At 37.5% G+C, this 17,262-nt stretch overlaps 2 protein-coding genes across 3 annotated transcripts in view; one reads left to right on the forward strand and one right to left on the reverse strand.

Annotated features, from left to right (window-relative positions):
- Positions 1-4,739, forward strand: part of LOC132882172 (uncharacterized) — a 26,677-nt gene extending 21,938 nt beyond the window's left edge. Inside the window, exons 5-6 of the mRNA XM_060915450.1 lie at positions 1,206-1,255; positions 4,285-4,739. Of these exons, the coding sequence (XP_060771433.1) occupies positions 1,206-1,255; positions 4,285-4,413 (179 nt within the window). The 3' untranslated portion in view covers positions 4,414-4,739. The remainder of the gene's footprint in view (positions 1-1,205; positions 1,256-4,284) is intronic.
- The window catches only part of LOC132882170 (uncharacterized), a 30,072-nt gene continuing 17,322 nt past the window's right edge, over positions 4,513-17,262 (reverse strand). The window contains exons 3-10 of one of the 2 annotated variants that reach the window (XM_060915447.1): positions 16,038-16,307; positions 14,325-14,354; positions 14,147-14,191; positions 11,382-11,486; positions 10,630-10,710; positions 9,468-9,521; positions 8,211-8,236; positions 4,513-6,220 (exon numbers count right to left, since the gene is read on the reverse strand). In XM_060915447.1, the coding sequence (XP_060771430.1) occupies positions 6,089-6,220; positions 8,211-8,236; positions 9,468-9,521; positions 10,630-10,710; positions 11,382-11,486; positions 14,147-14,191; positions 14,325-14,354; positions 16,038-16,307 (743 nt within the window). In that variant the 3' untranslated portion in view covers positions 4,513-6,088. The remainder of the gene's footprint in view (positions 6,221-8,210; positions 8,237-9,467; positions 9,522-10,629; positions 10,711-11,381; positions 11,487-14,146; positions 14,192-14,324; positions 14,355-16,037; positions 16,308-17,262) is intronic. The other variant, XM_060915448.1, reaches the window with a different exon arrangement.

Genomic DNA, 17,262 nt, shown 5'->3' on the forward strand with positions numbered 1-17,262 from the left:
AATGTTTTCCAAATTGTAGCTGTGTTTAATTCATATCCAGAAAAACATATATTCCAATATAATATACTCAGCATAAACATTTTAAATAGATTCTATATTTTTGGTCCATCCATGACATATTACTAAAGTAGCCTATTTACTGTTGTTGATGTGGGTCACTTGCTGTTAGCCAATTCACTTTCTCATACCAGGAGAGCTGAAAGGAACAAGTATTATTCCCTACCTTTTTCACCAAGTCAGTTTGAGGCGTTGGTCTACCCTGCTCTTTAATTTTAATTTTTTCCTTGAAAGGAAGACTGGCAAATGGCTTCGCCAAAATTAAATCAGCAATGCTTGGCATCCGTGCGCAGCTTTCTTGCTAGCTGACTAGCCCCCTCAAGTTCAAGTTCAGTCACTCAAATAAACAAAATTTCTGGAACTAAGATAGCAAACTTGACAACACTATATTTACACTTTATTTACAATGAAAATATATACAAACTAAAAAAGCTGGTAGAAACCGTATGTAATGAATGAAATCAAAATGTAAGCCGATCTCTTACAATACACCACAGCACTTGCGAATCCGCATGGGACTGAACTGATGTTGCCAGATACTGCTGACGTTATCCAGCTCAAAATATGTTCAAAACCCGCCAAAATGCACTTAAAACCGCCCAATCTGGCAACACTGTACCGCTGCCTGTCTATAGTTGAAACGAGCTGTCAATCAAAAAAAATATCCGGCCGCTTTCACCAATCACCAGTCTCCTCGCGGAAACTGCCATGTCCCTCCCACTGTGAGGCTCGGAGTCCGTGGGCGGGCATTTTCGCAGTATTTGTCCAATAATTGTCTTGCATTTTGAGATTGACAAGCACATAGCTCCCAATCCACTGAGGCTGGGCTGCATCGCGCTGTCACGAGGGGGAAAAACTCACGCACACATTAGGCGAACTGGGGAAAGTTATAACGGAATGATTTCGCACTGTAGTTGGGTTGAGCACATATATTTCTATGATTCTGGATCTGAAATAGCAATGTTATAAGGTCGGCTATAACATAAGCCTAACGCAATTCATCTTACATGATGTTTGTCATTTTTAGAGGAGGCTGAGCCTCCCTCGTTGTCTTAGAGCAATCGCCTGTGTTGGAATTAGCTCCAGTATATTTGAACTGAATTAACTATATTTGAGTTCTGTAATTATAAGACTTTGTTTTTTTTCAGGTCTTCCTTCATGCTTCCGTATGAACTGCATGAAAGATGATGCCATGAAGGTAATAGAGCAAGTTTTAACCATGTCACATTGTTCTCTTTCAGTGACATATTTCCATTATTGGCAGTAAATCCCTACAGCTCAGTTTAAAATGTGTAATACGACAATATATCAAATGAATCTTTTTAAATTAACAAATTATGATTGTGACTTTGGATTTTCGGCTCTGCAGAACTCAAATGTAATCAGATGACTTTTATGTCTTTTAAAGGAAAATGTAACACACACGGTAATTATAGTTAATAGGCATGTAACAATTCATCCCATTCATGATTCGATTCATTTCATGATATTTTTGAAAAAAAAACATAAAATGAAGAAAATTTTATGAATAAAAAAGAAAGTTATTTTCATATTCTTTATCAACATCAATATTTCTTTTGTCAATTAAAACAAAACTTTTTTTTTCATTTTCTTAATCACCAACAATAATTATTTACCAACATTTGTAAAGATTGGAGTAAAATATCATAACCTATTATCTAAAATATTTTGGTTATTAAAAATGAAAAAAAAAGTTAGGAACAAATATTCCTTTTCTTAATAAAATTTTATGAACACTTGTTCTTCCTCAATTTTCTTCTCTTTTCTTTATCTTTCAGCAATCTGTAAAAAGAGAAAGAGCTCTGATTTTTTATTAAATCTATTTGTATATATTCACACAGCAGCTCTTTCTCATTTCACACCTGTTTTTGTGTGTTTTTGCAGCATTAAAGCTGTGTTACTTCCACTTATGGTGAAGTCATATGGTGTGTTCCCGCTATTGTACATTATTTCACCCTCTAAAGTCAAAACAATGCAATTACAGCTTGGAAAAGTGAAGTGATTTCACAGCCTGATAATAATCACCATTCATTTTTTATGTTATCGATTCAAATAATGATAAATTTGTATCGTGATATTGTTACATGCTTAATAGTTCAATTAAAAATGAAGAGGCTAGTTAGCATTACACAGATATGCATGTGTTAATTCCATCAGCCTGAAGTTTAATTCAAGAAATAAATTCAGTTCATGTTTAAAACTGCCTTCAGTAGATCCTGTATGAGTTAGAACTCAAACACAACCCAGTGAGCTGCACACTACTTCTAACTACGAATCGCAATCATGGATTATTATACACTGTTACTGTTATGAACCTGCTTTGTCTAATATTACCCGGAGGCAACAGCATACAAATGAGAATCAGGTTTTTTTCTTTCTTTTTTTTTTAGGGAATTTCCATGATAGTTAAACAAACACAAGGTCTAAGACTGGCAGACAAAACAATTGCCAGAAAATCACAAAAAAGAAGCTAACAAGGTCAGACCATGAAGATTCCTAATAAATAGTAGATTATAGATCATCAAGAGCTGCAAAGGCTCAAGATAAACACAGGTATCCCAAATGTTCAGTTTTAACAGGAACGGACACAGAAATTATAAGGATAAGTGGCTATATTTAAAACATTATCGTTAAAAAGAGTCATGATAACAAATAATAACAGTATATCAGAGCTACTTCAGCAGCTAATTAGTATTAGCATATGAGTTAGCACTCAAAATGACTCAACTTTCATCTGCATGATTAAAGATGTCAGAATTCAGAGTCTGAATTTTTTTTTTTTTTCCAGCCAAACCAACCCCATGTGGAAAAGCAATATATATTTTAAAATATATTATTCAGGATACAAGCAAATATTTGATTTTGCTGTAAGATATTTAACAGTTATTCCATGAAATCAAGTCGTACGTGAGCTGATAGGTGACGAGGCGCGTAGCACCGAGATTGAGTGGAATAACTGTTTTATTCTATCCACATTCACTGGATTTTGAGAAACAGAGCATTTTTATTTTTATTTATTTATTTTGCAAATTTGAGAAATAAAAACTTCATACAAAACATCTGACAAAATCATTTCTGCTTAGGATGTAAGCAAACCAGCGAAATGATGGGAGCAATTTGTGAAAAATGCGATAATAATAATTCTTGAAAAATAAAAAAGGATGCATTCTTACCATCAAATACTTTTATTCCATATTTTGTTGCCTTTTTTGTTTTGTATTTTCTGGGGTTTTCTTCTTCTTCTTCTTCTTCTTTAGGGTTTTTTTTGGCAGTTAGCAAACCAACTTAAAGGTGCATTACTGCCACCGACTGGGCCGGAGTGTGGAACAGGAGATATTCGGGGGAAATAAAAACAAAAAACTATATTCTTTTCACTATTTCTGTTTCTTTTAAATACTTGATAATTTTTGGGGTTTTGTTTTCAAGTAGAGATTTTATTTTGTCCTCGGTTGTTTCAGCAACCTACTCCACCATTTTGTTTTTCTCTCCTCACAGTATATGAGCGATAGCCTAGTAGTAGAGTAGCCAATCAGGGTGCACGATTGCTTATATCCAGTGAATGTGGATAGAATAATCTTAAATATTGGTAAAAAAAATAAAAGCTTTCTTTAAAAAATGCAAAAATTTGCAAATAATTTTAACATATATATTGAAATAGTATATTGCTTTTCCATTGTCTGGACACATTGTGCTGACATTTAGTATGTATACAGCTACATGCTAATGCTAGCTAATGTTCCACACTAAAAAAAAAAACAAGAACTGCTTTTTTTCAATCTAAAATGGGCATGTGTGAACACTTTTAAAATGAGAGTAATGGGAAGTTTTCCCTTTCATCTGGAATTCTCTGTTTCAGGGAGAAATGCACTTTAATTTGATGGCGTTCTCATTCGCTAATCAGTTTGTGCTTACAGTTCAGTTCTCAGCATTTCACTGGACTTCAGGGGAAATCCCTTCACCACCGAGAATAGTGTGTGTGTGTGTGAATATCGAAAAATCAAACTTCTCTGTTAAAATGAAAGCTTGTAATGTGTTTTGTTAAATGGCTGGATGTTGAATGGATTTCTTTTTGATTTGCTATTTATTATGTCATTTTTATACGTTACTTATTAGGTTATTTTTATGAATTGTCTCACTTGTTCTTGTGGATGTACTTACTTTGACACCTCTGTTTCATTTATCATATTTGTGTGTGTGTGTGTGTAGGATGCAGATTTGCAATATGCAAGTCTCAGACACAGTGCAACACCTCAGGAGAGACGTGCTCCACCTGCTCATCACAACGTGACCTATGACACTGTTGCGACAAAGGTCAACAAAAGTCCCAGAGTTTAAGCTATGTATCTGCTTTTCTACTTCTGTGTGTGTGTGAGAGAGAGAGAGAGAGAGAACTTACAACACACCCACACAGACGTTTCTTCATTTTCAGCATCAGTTTGTTTATTACATATGGCTCATTTGCATATCATTTGCATATTAATATTGTAGTTTAAACAAAAGCATATATGTAGCTTCAAATACTTTAATATATACATGCAGAGTGTTTAAAAAGCCAGTGTTAAAAGCTGTCATGGAGCATTGTTGTGGTGTTTCAGCCTGTATCAGCAGTGTGATATGAATAAATAAATCGTGCTCATGAATAATATATCAGCTTTAAGTGAATAAATAAAGAACTTTGTGTTTAAAGATGTCTGATTCTTTGGTGTGTGTGTGTGTGTGTGTGTGAGTGAAAGAGGGATTTCAGGACATTCCGTGGATTTAGCTCCTGTTTCTCACAAGCTGTTTATCCGCTTCCTTTCTTCACTGCATCACGTTCAGGTCGTTAAAGACCAGGCGCCATTTTAGATGAAGTCCCAGGTTAATTATTTCATCATTATAAATAATTCACGATGTGATAATTAAGCCTCAACCCCATCTCACACACTCATCGTTATCTACATTAGTGTATGTGTGTGCTCGTGACTGTTCATTTGTGTTGCTGTGTGTCAGTAAACTGGTCGACGTTCTCAGGGATGGAGTTTGTTTAATATAGTAACTTTAATGACCTTTAATTACATTGTAATTAAAATAAAGTTATTGTGATAAACAGTGTGTTCAGGCAGAGGGGGTTTCATTTGGGTTGTTTTAGTAAAGGTGTGTTAGTGTATTTTTCTTTCTCTTACATTTACAAACAACCTGAGGGGGGAAAAAAACACGATTAGGCAGCTGGGCCATAGAAGGTTCACGCTGCACGCTGCATGCTGCACGCTACATGCTACACGTTCACGTGAAGAACCGGACCCTGGGCCATTAAACTTCATGCTTGGATGTTCACGTGTTGCGTCTGTTCTACTTTGACCGAGTAACCAACAATATGGACTCTTCGGATGACGACGATTGCCTCATTCTGCTTTTACTGAGACAGAGGAAGAGAAAAAGGAACAGAATTTGGAGCCGAGAACACTTCCTTCTGAGAGAAACCCGTGGTGAATTTCACCGAACATTCTATAATCTGCTTGACAATCCCGATGAAGAACTATTTTTCAATTATACCATTCAATTATATTTTTTCTGAAGTTTTCCCCTGAAAGCATAGAGTTATCTCCCTAGACCCGTTCTGATTGGCTGGCGCGGCGGTGACCGCATGCATTGACTGGAATTTCCATCTTCACGCCTAGAAAAAAAGTGTGCATGTTCATTTCTCGCTTCACGCGTGAAGTGTGCAGCGTGCAACGTGAACGCCGTTCTATGGCCCAGAGCAAGTCATGCTACGTTTGTCCACTTTTCTTTACATGCGTGTAGCGTGCAGCATGCAGCGTGAACCTTCTATGGCCCAGCTGCCTTAAAGGCGTGACTTCAGGATAAACTGACGACACGCTGCTCACACACTGATTACGGTGATAGTCTGTGTTTAACTAGTTTACTTTACAGTCAGTGTGTGTGTGTGTGTGCACGCGCGTTATGGTGTGTACGTACGTGTGTGCGTGTGTGTGTGTGTTCGCTATGGTGTATGTGTTTGGGTGGGTGTATCCTATGGATTGTGTGTGTGTGCGCGTGTGTGTTTCGGAGTCAGCAGCAGTGTGGAGTAAATGACCTGCTGCCTGCTTTGCTGATTCCAGCCTTGAGCTCTCCAGTTCTCCCTCCCCAGTGACGCATAGTGGATCTGAAACGCACACACACACAAAATCCTTTTTTCCACAACACTGAACTATATAAAACATGTTTTAAAATAATTTTAAAAACATAAATGCAGTTTAAAAAATTGTTTTAAAAATGTGTTATTACTGGGCTGCCAACTCTCACACAATGAGCGTGAGACACACGCATTTGACTGTCTTCACACGCCATACCTCCGATTTCTCACGCTAGAAAAAAATCTAGTTTATTTATCTGATCTAGGCTACCTATTGCGTTGCGCCAACCACTTGCGATTGATCAATTACGCCTTACGCACAACTAAACAGGCAGAGAGGTGTTCCCTTCTGTACACACTCCCCTATGGTAGGCGGAGCATCTAATGATGCTGCACTCGCCGGAAGTTGGATAATTGCCTACCATCAATTTAGAGGAAGAGGAGGGAGAAGAAGGTATCCGAGTTGAAGACGGGTGTCTCAGACACGTTTGTACATATGCACGCCAATGTGTGGCGTTACTGGCGTAATTATGAACTTATATAAAGTTTCTGAATCGTTTTAGCCTATATGTGTTGTGAGAATATTTAATGCCATATCGAGAGCTGTGTACTAGGCATGCTAAATCATTATAGGCCGACTGCCGTGCCACAGCCTCTATCTTCCCCAACAAGCAGCATGGGAGAGCACCTCCTTAGCACACGGTTATTAAGGCACATTTTTAGTTTGTTTACTGTATGTTATCATACTTTATGACTTTATTTGAAGCCATACTGGAAATGTTGTAAAATAAAGCAAGTAAGAGATAATATTACAAATGCAAGAAGAGCCATTAGCCACCATACCTATTGTTTATTTACAGGGTATTTATTTTTAATTATTTATGATGTATGTATGCTCAGTTAAAGTAAATAAAGCATGGTCACCTGTAATATCAAAGAACTTGAACTTGTTGTGAATAATTAAAAAAAAAGACAGAGAACAATATACTGAGGAGACAGGGTTTCAAAGAGGGCAAGACAGGTAGAGAATATTTGTCAGATAACAGGCCCTGACGAATGCTCTATTACTAATAAGAAACATAGATAAGAAATAAATTAATAAGAAATATATTAATATAACTTATTTAAGTATGACCAAAATTTTTAAGCCCAACTTTGTGTGCACATTCCCACCTATGGCCAAGGTTCAGCTTTTTGTGTTTCAATACTGTTCAAACTTAATCATTTTAATGTTTCTTGTAGCACATGCACATTTTGCTTACTGTTTAAGCATTTTATTTGTTCTTTTGCTGTTGATATTTTTCCCCATGCCAATCTTCTGCTGAACCCAGTGGTGGGGAAAGCCCTTAAATGCATAATGAATAGTCAGTGAGGGACAATCTTATTTTTTGCAACAGTTATTAAAAACTTAACATTTAGTTTCAATTCAGAAGGTGTTTAGGCTTAGCTGATGAAATATTTTCAAACATGAACTTGCCTTTAAATCTGAAACACAGGTCTATAGGGCTACAGGAACATTGGCGGTCATCTGTAGTTTTCTAGTGTGGGGGCTTTTAAGCCAAAACTTGGTGCCTTTGTTGGCCACAAGCTGAAGGCCTGGCAAGTCAGGGTGTGTAAGAATGTAGGTATGGCACAGCAGGCCACTCCAAAAATCCACCAGAATGCAGGAACATCTACTAAATCCAAACTCTCAACACCCCCCACCCCTTCATTGTCCATCTCCAGCTGGACGACCCACAAACAAAACACCAGAATGCAGGGGGACAAGTGAATATCAAACTGAATACAAAATTCTCACTTACTGCGCGGTGTGCGGAAAAATCTTGCCGTCGACCAACCCCCCCCAAAAAAAAAAAAAAAAAAATCTCACTCCAAGGAATTTTGAAAAGTTGGCAGCCCTGGTTATTAGATATTTTTAATTATTATTTTGAATGAAGGGTGCCAATACTTCTGGAATGTGTTTTATTAATTTACTATTCTCTTTTTCCTTTACTACAAGTTTCGAGGATGCACCACTCACCTCATCATTACAGCTCCTCAACCGATCTGTCTCACACACACACACACACACACACACACACACACACACACACACAAAAAAAAAAAAAAACATCAGTGCTCTTCAAGCCCTGTTCCCTACTCCCTGTTCCCTACTCTCTGTTCCCTATGACCTGTTCCCTACGACCTGTTCCCTGTTCCCTACGACCTGTTCCCTACTCCCTGTTCCCTCTTCCTTACTCCCTGTTCCTTACTCCCTGTTCCCTTCTTCCTGTTCCCTACTCCCTGTTCCCTACTCCCTGTTCCCTTTTCTGTACACAACATACTACAAAGTCCACTATTGGTATTAATTCATTCATATTCTTTTACTGTATATATTTTGGACCTAATGTTCACACTCACAGGTTACAAGTCTCTTGTGGCTTGTGGGTGTGGCCCGTCCTTTTTATTTTTGTAGCTCCGACGTGAAACATTTTAAACTCTATACAAATTAATTCACACACTAATCAGTCTATTGACTCTTGTGTTATTTACATGTTCTCAGATTTAATTAGCAAAGCGAGCTAACTGTACTAGCTGCGTAAACTCACCAGCGGGACCAGCAATCTCTGCTACTTCCTTCCAAGTTTTACTTTTCTTCCTAATGTCTCTGTATACATTTAATGACAGGTCGTATATAACAGGCAGGGGCACCGCTAGAAATCTTGGGCCCTATGGAAGATTACAATTTAGGGCCCCCCGGTAAAATTTTCAAGCGCAAGCAACTGAATTTGAAGTCTGTTTTTGGCTGGCACTTCTACTTTACTATGCATGTGATCAGCTGCCGAGCAAGTTTAGGTGATATAATTATTTGGTATATGAACATTTTAAATGCAGAACTGTCAGAATTAGACTGAATAGACTGTTGCCGGTTTAACAGCATCGATTCTTAGACTCCAGCGAGTGTCAGACAAGCTGTGGAGAGAGCAGCCGGTAGTTTCTTTGTATATGGCCCATCGTTCTGGACTGGCACTTACAAATTTGTAAAGACAATTGATGAAGCCAAAAAAAGCTGACACTTCCTCACTTGATCCTGCAGCGTGCACCCCAGCGAGATTTAACACGAACATTTTGATTGAATGAACTCCATACTAAGTTACCTAAGAATAGTTGCTCATAAAAAAAAGAAATGTCTTTTCATTTTATTGCAAGTCTTAATAGCCTAATGCTGCTTACTGTAGCCTAGCAATTAAAATAGTTTTTAACCCTAAATCCTTTATTCATGGATTGTATTGCTCACCTCCTTCTCCTAGGATTTGGGTTGAGGGCTGGGGTCCTGTTCCTGAGGCTGAATCTGTGGATGTTGAGGGCACCTCAATAGTTTTGAAACCAGTTATTAGCCCCAGTATCATGTAGGCTAGCCTAATATTTTACCTCATGTGTTAGCCCAGTAGGCTAGTTTATTGCACAAGTTTAGCTAGTTCTGTGCAGACCTTCTACATTACATTCATCTGCTCTTCCATGGCAATAAACGTGAAGTATTTAAATAAAATGACACTGCACTGCTTATTGAAAAGTGTTGTCTTGATATTCCAACTCGGTTAAAATGAAATCTGCTAGTCTATCATTAGCTAGCATGCTGTGATGGCATCGAGTGTCAGAGTCACCAATTGTCGACCCTTTTTCTCCCTTTCAGCTTTCTGCTGCTTCTCCTTCCGTTTTTGATATCCAGACTTCATAATTTATCTCACCACCAGCACTCCTGCTCAGCAACTTCTAGAATGTTCACCTCTGTTGCGCACGGAGAGAAACCGACAACTGATCTGAGCTGCGCTAATAGCGGCGCTGTACGCACACGGAGCTACACAGTTCACTGTCCCCGCCCACAATCAGACTGTACCATTACTAAAAAGGGAGGAGGGGTGAAATGACAATATCATAAATAATTCAAGGAAAATGTGATAGCAAATCATAACCATGTATAATTTGCATATTTTAACAGATGAAATGAAATATTTTATTTCAAAAACTTACACAAGGCAATACTATTAAAATAATATTAATATCCCTCACAGGGCCCCCTGTCAGTGCCAGGCCCTTAGAATCATCCTAACCCCCCCCCCCCCCCCCCCCCCGCGGCGCCCCTGATAACAGGACAATATGAAATAACGGATAAAAGATTTTCTCCCAGTAAACGAGAATTTTTTGTAGGAAAGACTAAAAGTTCTGAGTGGGGAACTGAAGTAACATCACACCACACTGACTGTAGGATTCATCTGAGGAATCATTTGAGACAACTGTGTCGCACAGGTATGAAGAAAACCATCCATGAACTTCATAAACTTCATGGATTCTCTCATCTCACTGAGAGAAATGAAATACGTGTAACTTTTTATCCTTATATGTATGCTGTAAAGATAAAGTTTCACCATTAACATGTCAGCAGAGTTAAAGTAACTGACCTGCTGAGTGAAGCCTTACTGCGTCAACGCCGTCAGTGTGTGTCTTCTGCACATGCAAGACATTGTCCTCTGCTTTGGAGGCTAATAAATAAAATTAAAACAAGCAGTCAAATAGCCATAGCAATGAAAACTCCTCAGCACTAATGTATTCAGTCATAATGATTTGCTCACAAGTAGCTTAGCTTGTTATCAGTATTAGATGCTAGCTACAATAAGGTAACCAGAATTAAATACCATCAATCCTAATTTTAATGTTCTTGTGAAATAAACCTCTTTAGCTAGCATTTTTTTTAAAGCAGGTGCATTCTGGGTAACATATGCAATTAAATAATTTGCTAATTACGTGGCAGATTTCTACTGAATAAAAGAGTCCAAGGACTGATTAAAGGGGTCATTCTGCTAAGAGTTTCCTTCTAAGGGAAAAGGGGTGGAGCTGAGCTGCTGTTTTATGGATGGGTGGGGTTAAATTTACAGGCAAGAAAAATGTAAACAGATGGTGGAACTGATGAAATTAGCAAATCCACAACTGAAAAAACAAAACAAAATCACAGGCATTGTGTTCGATATATTTATATATTTTTTAGATTTGTTATTTAGCATTTTATAAAGTCCCATATACCACCTTTAAATATTACAGACTGCAGCTTTAAGGTACATTTTCATTTTTTGTAATTTTTATTTGAAACATTTTTTGAAAGAAATAAATAGAGATGTATTTTTTTAAACTGATATTGCATTTAAATATATTTCACCTGTGGGCTTTTTTCTGCTGCTGAACTTCAGACACATGATCACTGAGAGCAGAACGACCATAACCACCGCTAACACACACAGAGCGAGGACAGCAACCAGCACCACTGACAGACACACACACATCAACATGGATACATTTTAAACTGTGCCATAAATTAAACATTCCGAAGCAACACATATTTACTTATTCAATTAAATTAAATTCAAATCAATCAATCAATCAATCAATCAATCAATCAATCAATCAATCAATCAATCAAACCACTGTGACATATCCAAGACCAAACTTGGTAACAGAGTGAACTTCGACAACCTTCAAGAGAATTTGTTTAAATTCGCCTCTAGGTGGCACTGTAGCTCACAAATTCTTAAAATTGCTTGGCATGAAATCATGATTCTTCTTTCTCTTGATTACTTGGAAGATCACCACTGTAACTAACTTGCAATTTGCCAGTCAAGAAATCGGCCACTTATTAATTAATTATTCCCAAAACACTTTTTTAACTTCTTTTCCAAAAGGAGTAGAAATTATCTCATTTTTGATCAGCGGAAAAATAATTGTCTAACAAGAAGTGGGGCAATATTTCAGTCCTGGCTTGAGGTATTGCCATCATATTGAGTATAATTCCTCAGAAACAAGCCTCAGTGGTCTTTGTGGCTTCTGGTCTTCTTCTTCTTCTAGAAGTTTGATCAGGAAGAAAATGGAAAGCTGAAATTGCAACAGATGAAGCAATTAGCCAGCTAGAACATAAGGACATAGTTGGGTCAGTGCAAACAGGCAGACAGAGACTCAGAGTAAGAGCATTTAAACCTTTCAGTGTAAGCAAAAAGGAGAAAAGAGACGCAGTAGTTAATGAGATTCGAAGGCTGGAAAATGAAAAATGATATGTGAAACTTGTGTAACACAGCACACAAGGACAATGCTTACAATGGGAATCGTATGCCATTCCAAGGAAAATAAGTTGGAAAGAGATTTGGGCATGAGAACCAGGGAGAACATCTTTTCTGATTAAGTTGGCATATGGTGTCCTTCTGTCCCCAGTTAACTTGGTGAGGTGGAAAACTGGAGAAGATGAAAAATGCAAATGCAGTGAAAGAGGGACTAGTAAACACATCCTGTCCCACTGTCTTTAGGACTGGAAAGAAGAACATGGCACCACTACAAGGTATTGAAGGTGTCAAAGGAGAAGTTGGAACTGAAGATCAAAGAATTCAACAGTGGGAAACTGCCAAAGATGGAAAAGCGGGAGAAGGTAAACTTCATGAAGGCTGGAACAACAACTGGACTGAAGAGGAATGAGTGCAAGGTAGTGATGATGGACAGTAGATGGGAAGGACAATGGCAGATTAGTGTTTATCTGGAAAAATTTATGGTGTTTCCTCTGATAAGGACAACAAAACGACCAGATATTGAATGAATAATGGGAGATCGAGATTGTTATGGAACTAACAGTGAGTTGGGAAGACAACATCAAAGATGCTGAAGACTGGAAGGAAAGAAGATACAGAGAATTGATTGAGAACTATGATGGTGCAAGTTGGAAGGTAGAATACTATCATACTGGAGTTGGTGCAAAGAGATATATCGAAAAAGCTTTTGTTAACCTCTTCAGATATAGCTTTTGCTTTAGTCCTACAGAGACCAGAAGGCTTATCACAGATGTGCAAGGTGAAGTACAGTAGAAAAGGCATCGTTATGGTTGTGGTTGAAGAGAGAGGACCAAGTACGTTTGGAGAGTTAGGTGAAAGTAGTTAACACAGACATATGACACCTCCTGATGGAGGGGCCCTGCCATACCAGTGCTATCAGTTGAGGATAAGGGGCTGAAACTGGCTGGTACGGTATCCTCCTGATGATGTCACATCATAGCTTCCAGGAATGGAGATGTTAGCTATGAAGCATCTCCTGTAGGTGTTTGTGATCCCTGTAACTTCTGCTCTTCTTCTTCTGTTGCTAAGCAGTGGAGCAAAAAAAAAAAAAAAAAAACTTGCTTGCCCCCCTTAATTGCTGCTTGCACCGAGACTGGCTGTCTGAAGTTACACTATTACACCGTTCCTCCTGTGAGCTGGGAGTAATTTTAGTCACATTCACACTCTAACCATGTTTTAGTATTAATTCTGAGAAACTCAATGATTCATGGTTCAGTGCATTAGAAATGTTGTGTCTGAATTACAGCCACACCCTTGAGTAGTGATTAGACAGTGATTACATTGTAGTGTGGCATGATGAAAGTGAAAGGGTAATGCAGAGGGGATTTAGATACACTTCAGCATTTAATTCTAAAAAAAATTAAAACTAGATGATATTTCATTAAAAAGATGTGAACAAAGGTGTTGCTTTTCAGTGTGGAATGTTTCCTGCATGTCACTAATAAAAAACAAACAAACAAACAAACAAACAAACAAACAAACAAACAAACAAACAAACAAACAAAGTACTATACCAATGCTGTGTGTGTGTGTGAGAGAGAGAGAGAGAGAGAGAGAGAGAGAGAGAGAGAGAATGTTGTCCATAGTAAACATCATGGGCTTGATTCAGTGATGAGGAAGTGTGATTTGGGATATGCCCACAGTGGACTGATGAGTGTGTCGTTTGTAGTGTGTAGTGTGTATTGTGTAGTGTGTCATGTGTAGTGTGTAGTATGTATTGTGTATTGTATAGTGTATTGTGTATTGTGTAGTGTGTATTCTGTAGGATGTATTGTGTAGTGTGTCATGTGTATTGTGTAGTGTGTAGTAAATGACTAGTGTTGAGTCAGTTTACCATTCCCAGATTTCTGAGGGATGTTATTTTCTGATCCTGTTGCTTCTGAAAGGCAAAATCATGGCACATGTTAACATCAGTGTATTATATCCAACATTAATAAAAATTATATTATTTATGAACACACACACTTAATGAGATCACACACACATGACACAATAGAATGAAGTTTTTGTACCTGTACTAGGACACTGGTGTGTGTTGCTTTCTGTAGATAAACATAAAGTTCATTAAAATACACAGAATTTATAAATGCACATGAAATAAACTCAAATTCCTGATAAAACTCTTTAAAGATGAAACACATATTTAATTATAAATGTCTAATGACAGATAATCTGTTTTATTGGGGAAAACCACTCACTGTTTTCACATTTCTTTTTTTCTATGAGAGTTTAAAGTGGAACATTTTAGAGAGCGGAGTTTATGTAAATTAAAACAAATAAAGTTTGCCATGTTGTATGTTTTGTCTCCCAGCTGAGGGTCACTGTATGACAATTCTGCATGATTTATATTGAACAACATCCTTGTTTTATGAAACTCAATAGATTATAAAATATACATTTATTATATGTATGTGAGAGCAATTGAAACATTATACAATCACACTTATAATCCTGGAAATGGAAGTTTAATAAATTTAATAAACTCTGTACTATTAACCAGATGAGAGATGTTGCCAGATTGAACAGATTCATACCATGAATTTATTTATTTATTTTTTAATTACACGAAGCATTAAAAATGTCTTGAATGTGATAAGGGCATTTAATGATCATGTTCTGACTATGAGTTACTATAATTTTGTTTGAAAAGAAACCTGCTTAAAAATATTTTAGACAATATCACAATTTGAAGAATTTCTCAAAATATATATCACAATCAGGTTAATTTTAATTTCTAAACTTTTCATATATATATATATATATATATATATATATATATATATATATATATATATATATATATATATGTGTGTGTGTGTGTGTGTGTGTGTGTGTTAAAAATAAATATATTATCATTGGATTAAGTGGAGTAGTCTATACCAAGATAACACCTTTTTTACTTTTATAGAATGAATAAATATATGTTATTTACCAGCTGGGAGGTCCGTATCGTGAAATACCATGACCGAGGTCTTGAAAGTACTGAGGGAGGCCCTCTGGGCCGAGGTCAGTATTCAAGGCCGAGGTCACAGTATTTCACCAAATGGACCGACCTTATGCTGGTAAATAATATATTTATTTTTTCTTTACCAAATTCTAACAGAAAACGAGAGCGCCCGAAAGGGAAAACCGAGCCGAGGCGAGCCGCCATTTTGAATCCTCATTCACGGCTGTAATGCAAATTGCTTCCTCCTCGGTATACAAGTGCACTTCCATGGCTGGAAAAAAACTACATTTTGCTGCCTATGTAGTCCCCTATTTATACAAAATTAAGTCATTCAGGATTCAGCCATGTTTTTTGCTTGGCGTTAGCAACAGTTACAGGTTTTTAGCTTTCTCCTGAAGTGTTTTATTTTATTTCTTCTTTCTCAGGGTAGTAAAACTCACTTTCGCTGTGAACACCGTCGTTATCGCTGTCCATGCTGTAAAATCAATGCTATTCTCCTGAGAAATGCTGGCAAAAATTTATAAATTTTTGATAATCTTTGAAATATATCTTATAAAAATAAAAGATAAATGTTGACAAAAAATTCTACTATGTTTGTTGTTGTTGTGAACGAGCGAGTCGCCAGGGGTCTGTAACTGGGGTCCGTACCATAGGATATGGACCTGCTCGCCAGCCAATCAGGGCGCAGGATTTGATGGAAACCGGACCGTGAAAAAAATTAATTGGATTATTATTATTATTATTATTATTATTGTTTGTATATGCTGTGAGATGTGACCTGGTGTGACAGTGACTACAGCGATGTCTTTGCCACTGCAGAAGTACGTCCCGGAGTCAAGCTGCTTGATGTTGAGGATCTGCAGATGGTTGGAAGTGTGTGTGAAGCGCGAGGCTGGATCTGGCCGTTCCTTTACGACCGTTCCGTTCTTGAAGCGTGTAGAGATGAACTCTTTCCTTGATCCGGCAGTGCGTCGAAAAGCCCAGCGCTGCTTAGGGAGCGTACAGCGCAGATACAGAGTTCCACCTTCACACACCACAACATCATCACCTAAAGAGAAAAGAACACAAGCAATAAACACAAAGAAATATAGCACACAGGGAGGAAAACCATAAAACACACAGATACTGAACTCACGGTGGGGTGTGTGTGTGTGCGTGCGTGCATGCGTGGTGCTAGCTTTCCAACATGGCGCCCGTGCTGAGACAGGTGTAACCAAAGTTCCACCAGGTTATCTTAACATTCCAGCACACCTGTCGTAATTGCTGTTGTTAATGTAAACAAATGTAAAATGCCTCAGAGAACGATTCTGATAATGTGTTTATTGTCAGTCATCAAAACAGCGTATAAACATGCTTTATTAAGCAGCAGGATCTACAAACAACGATGGCATTTCAACCCTCCTCAACACCTGACTAACTAATGAAGGGCTAAAATCTCTGGATTTTACTGCCTTTAATCAACAACTAACAGGCCAAAAATGGAATACTTTCCAGGTTAAAGAAAAGGCTTTTAGAGAAACTCTTAACACCAAGAAACTCAACAGGAAAAATCAGTTTGCCTGTTTATGGGACCCTACTAAGTGGCTTAACTTCTATCACTACTGAACAGCATATACTTCAAGCATGGAATATTCTCTGCTGAAAGCCACCTTTTGGTCTGCTGCTTTTAAAAAATACATGCAGAATCCTGAAAAAGCTCCCAATGGTTAAACCCTTTACTGTGGACGCCAATGTTGTGTCTTTGTCACAATGGTTAGAAGAACAACTACGTTGTTGCAGAAATGTAATACAGTGGTGCTTGAAAGTTTGTGAACCCTTGAGAATTTTCTATATTTCTGCATAAATATGACCTAAAACATCATTAGATTTTCACACAAGTCCTAAAAGTAGATAAAGAGAGTCCAGTTAAACTGAGGCAAAAATATTAAACTTGGTCATTTATTTATTGAGGAAAAGGATCCAATATTACATGTCTATGAGTGGCAAAAGTATGTGAACCTTTG

The sequence above is a fragment of the Neoarius graeffei genome, chromosome 2 (assembly GCF_027579695.1).
Source record: "Neoarius graeffei isolate fNeoGra1 chromosome 2, fNeoGra1.pri, whole genome shotgun sequence".
Lineage (NCBI taxonomy): Eukaryota > Metazoa > Chordata > Actinopteri > Siluriformes > Ariidae > Neoarius > Neoarius graeffei.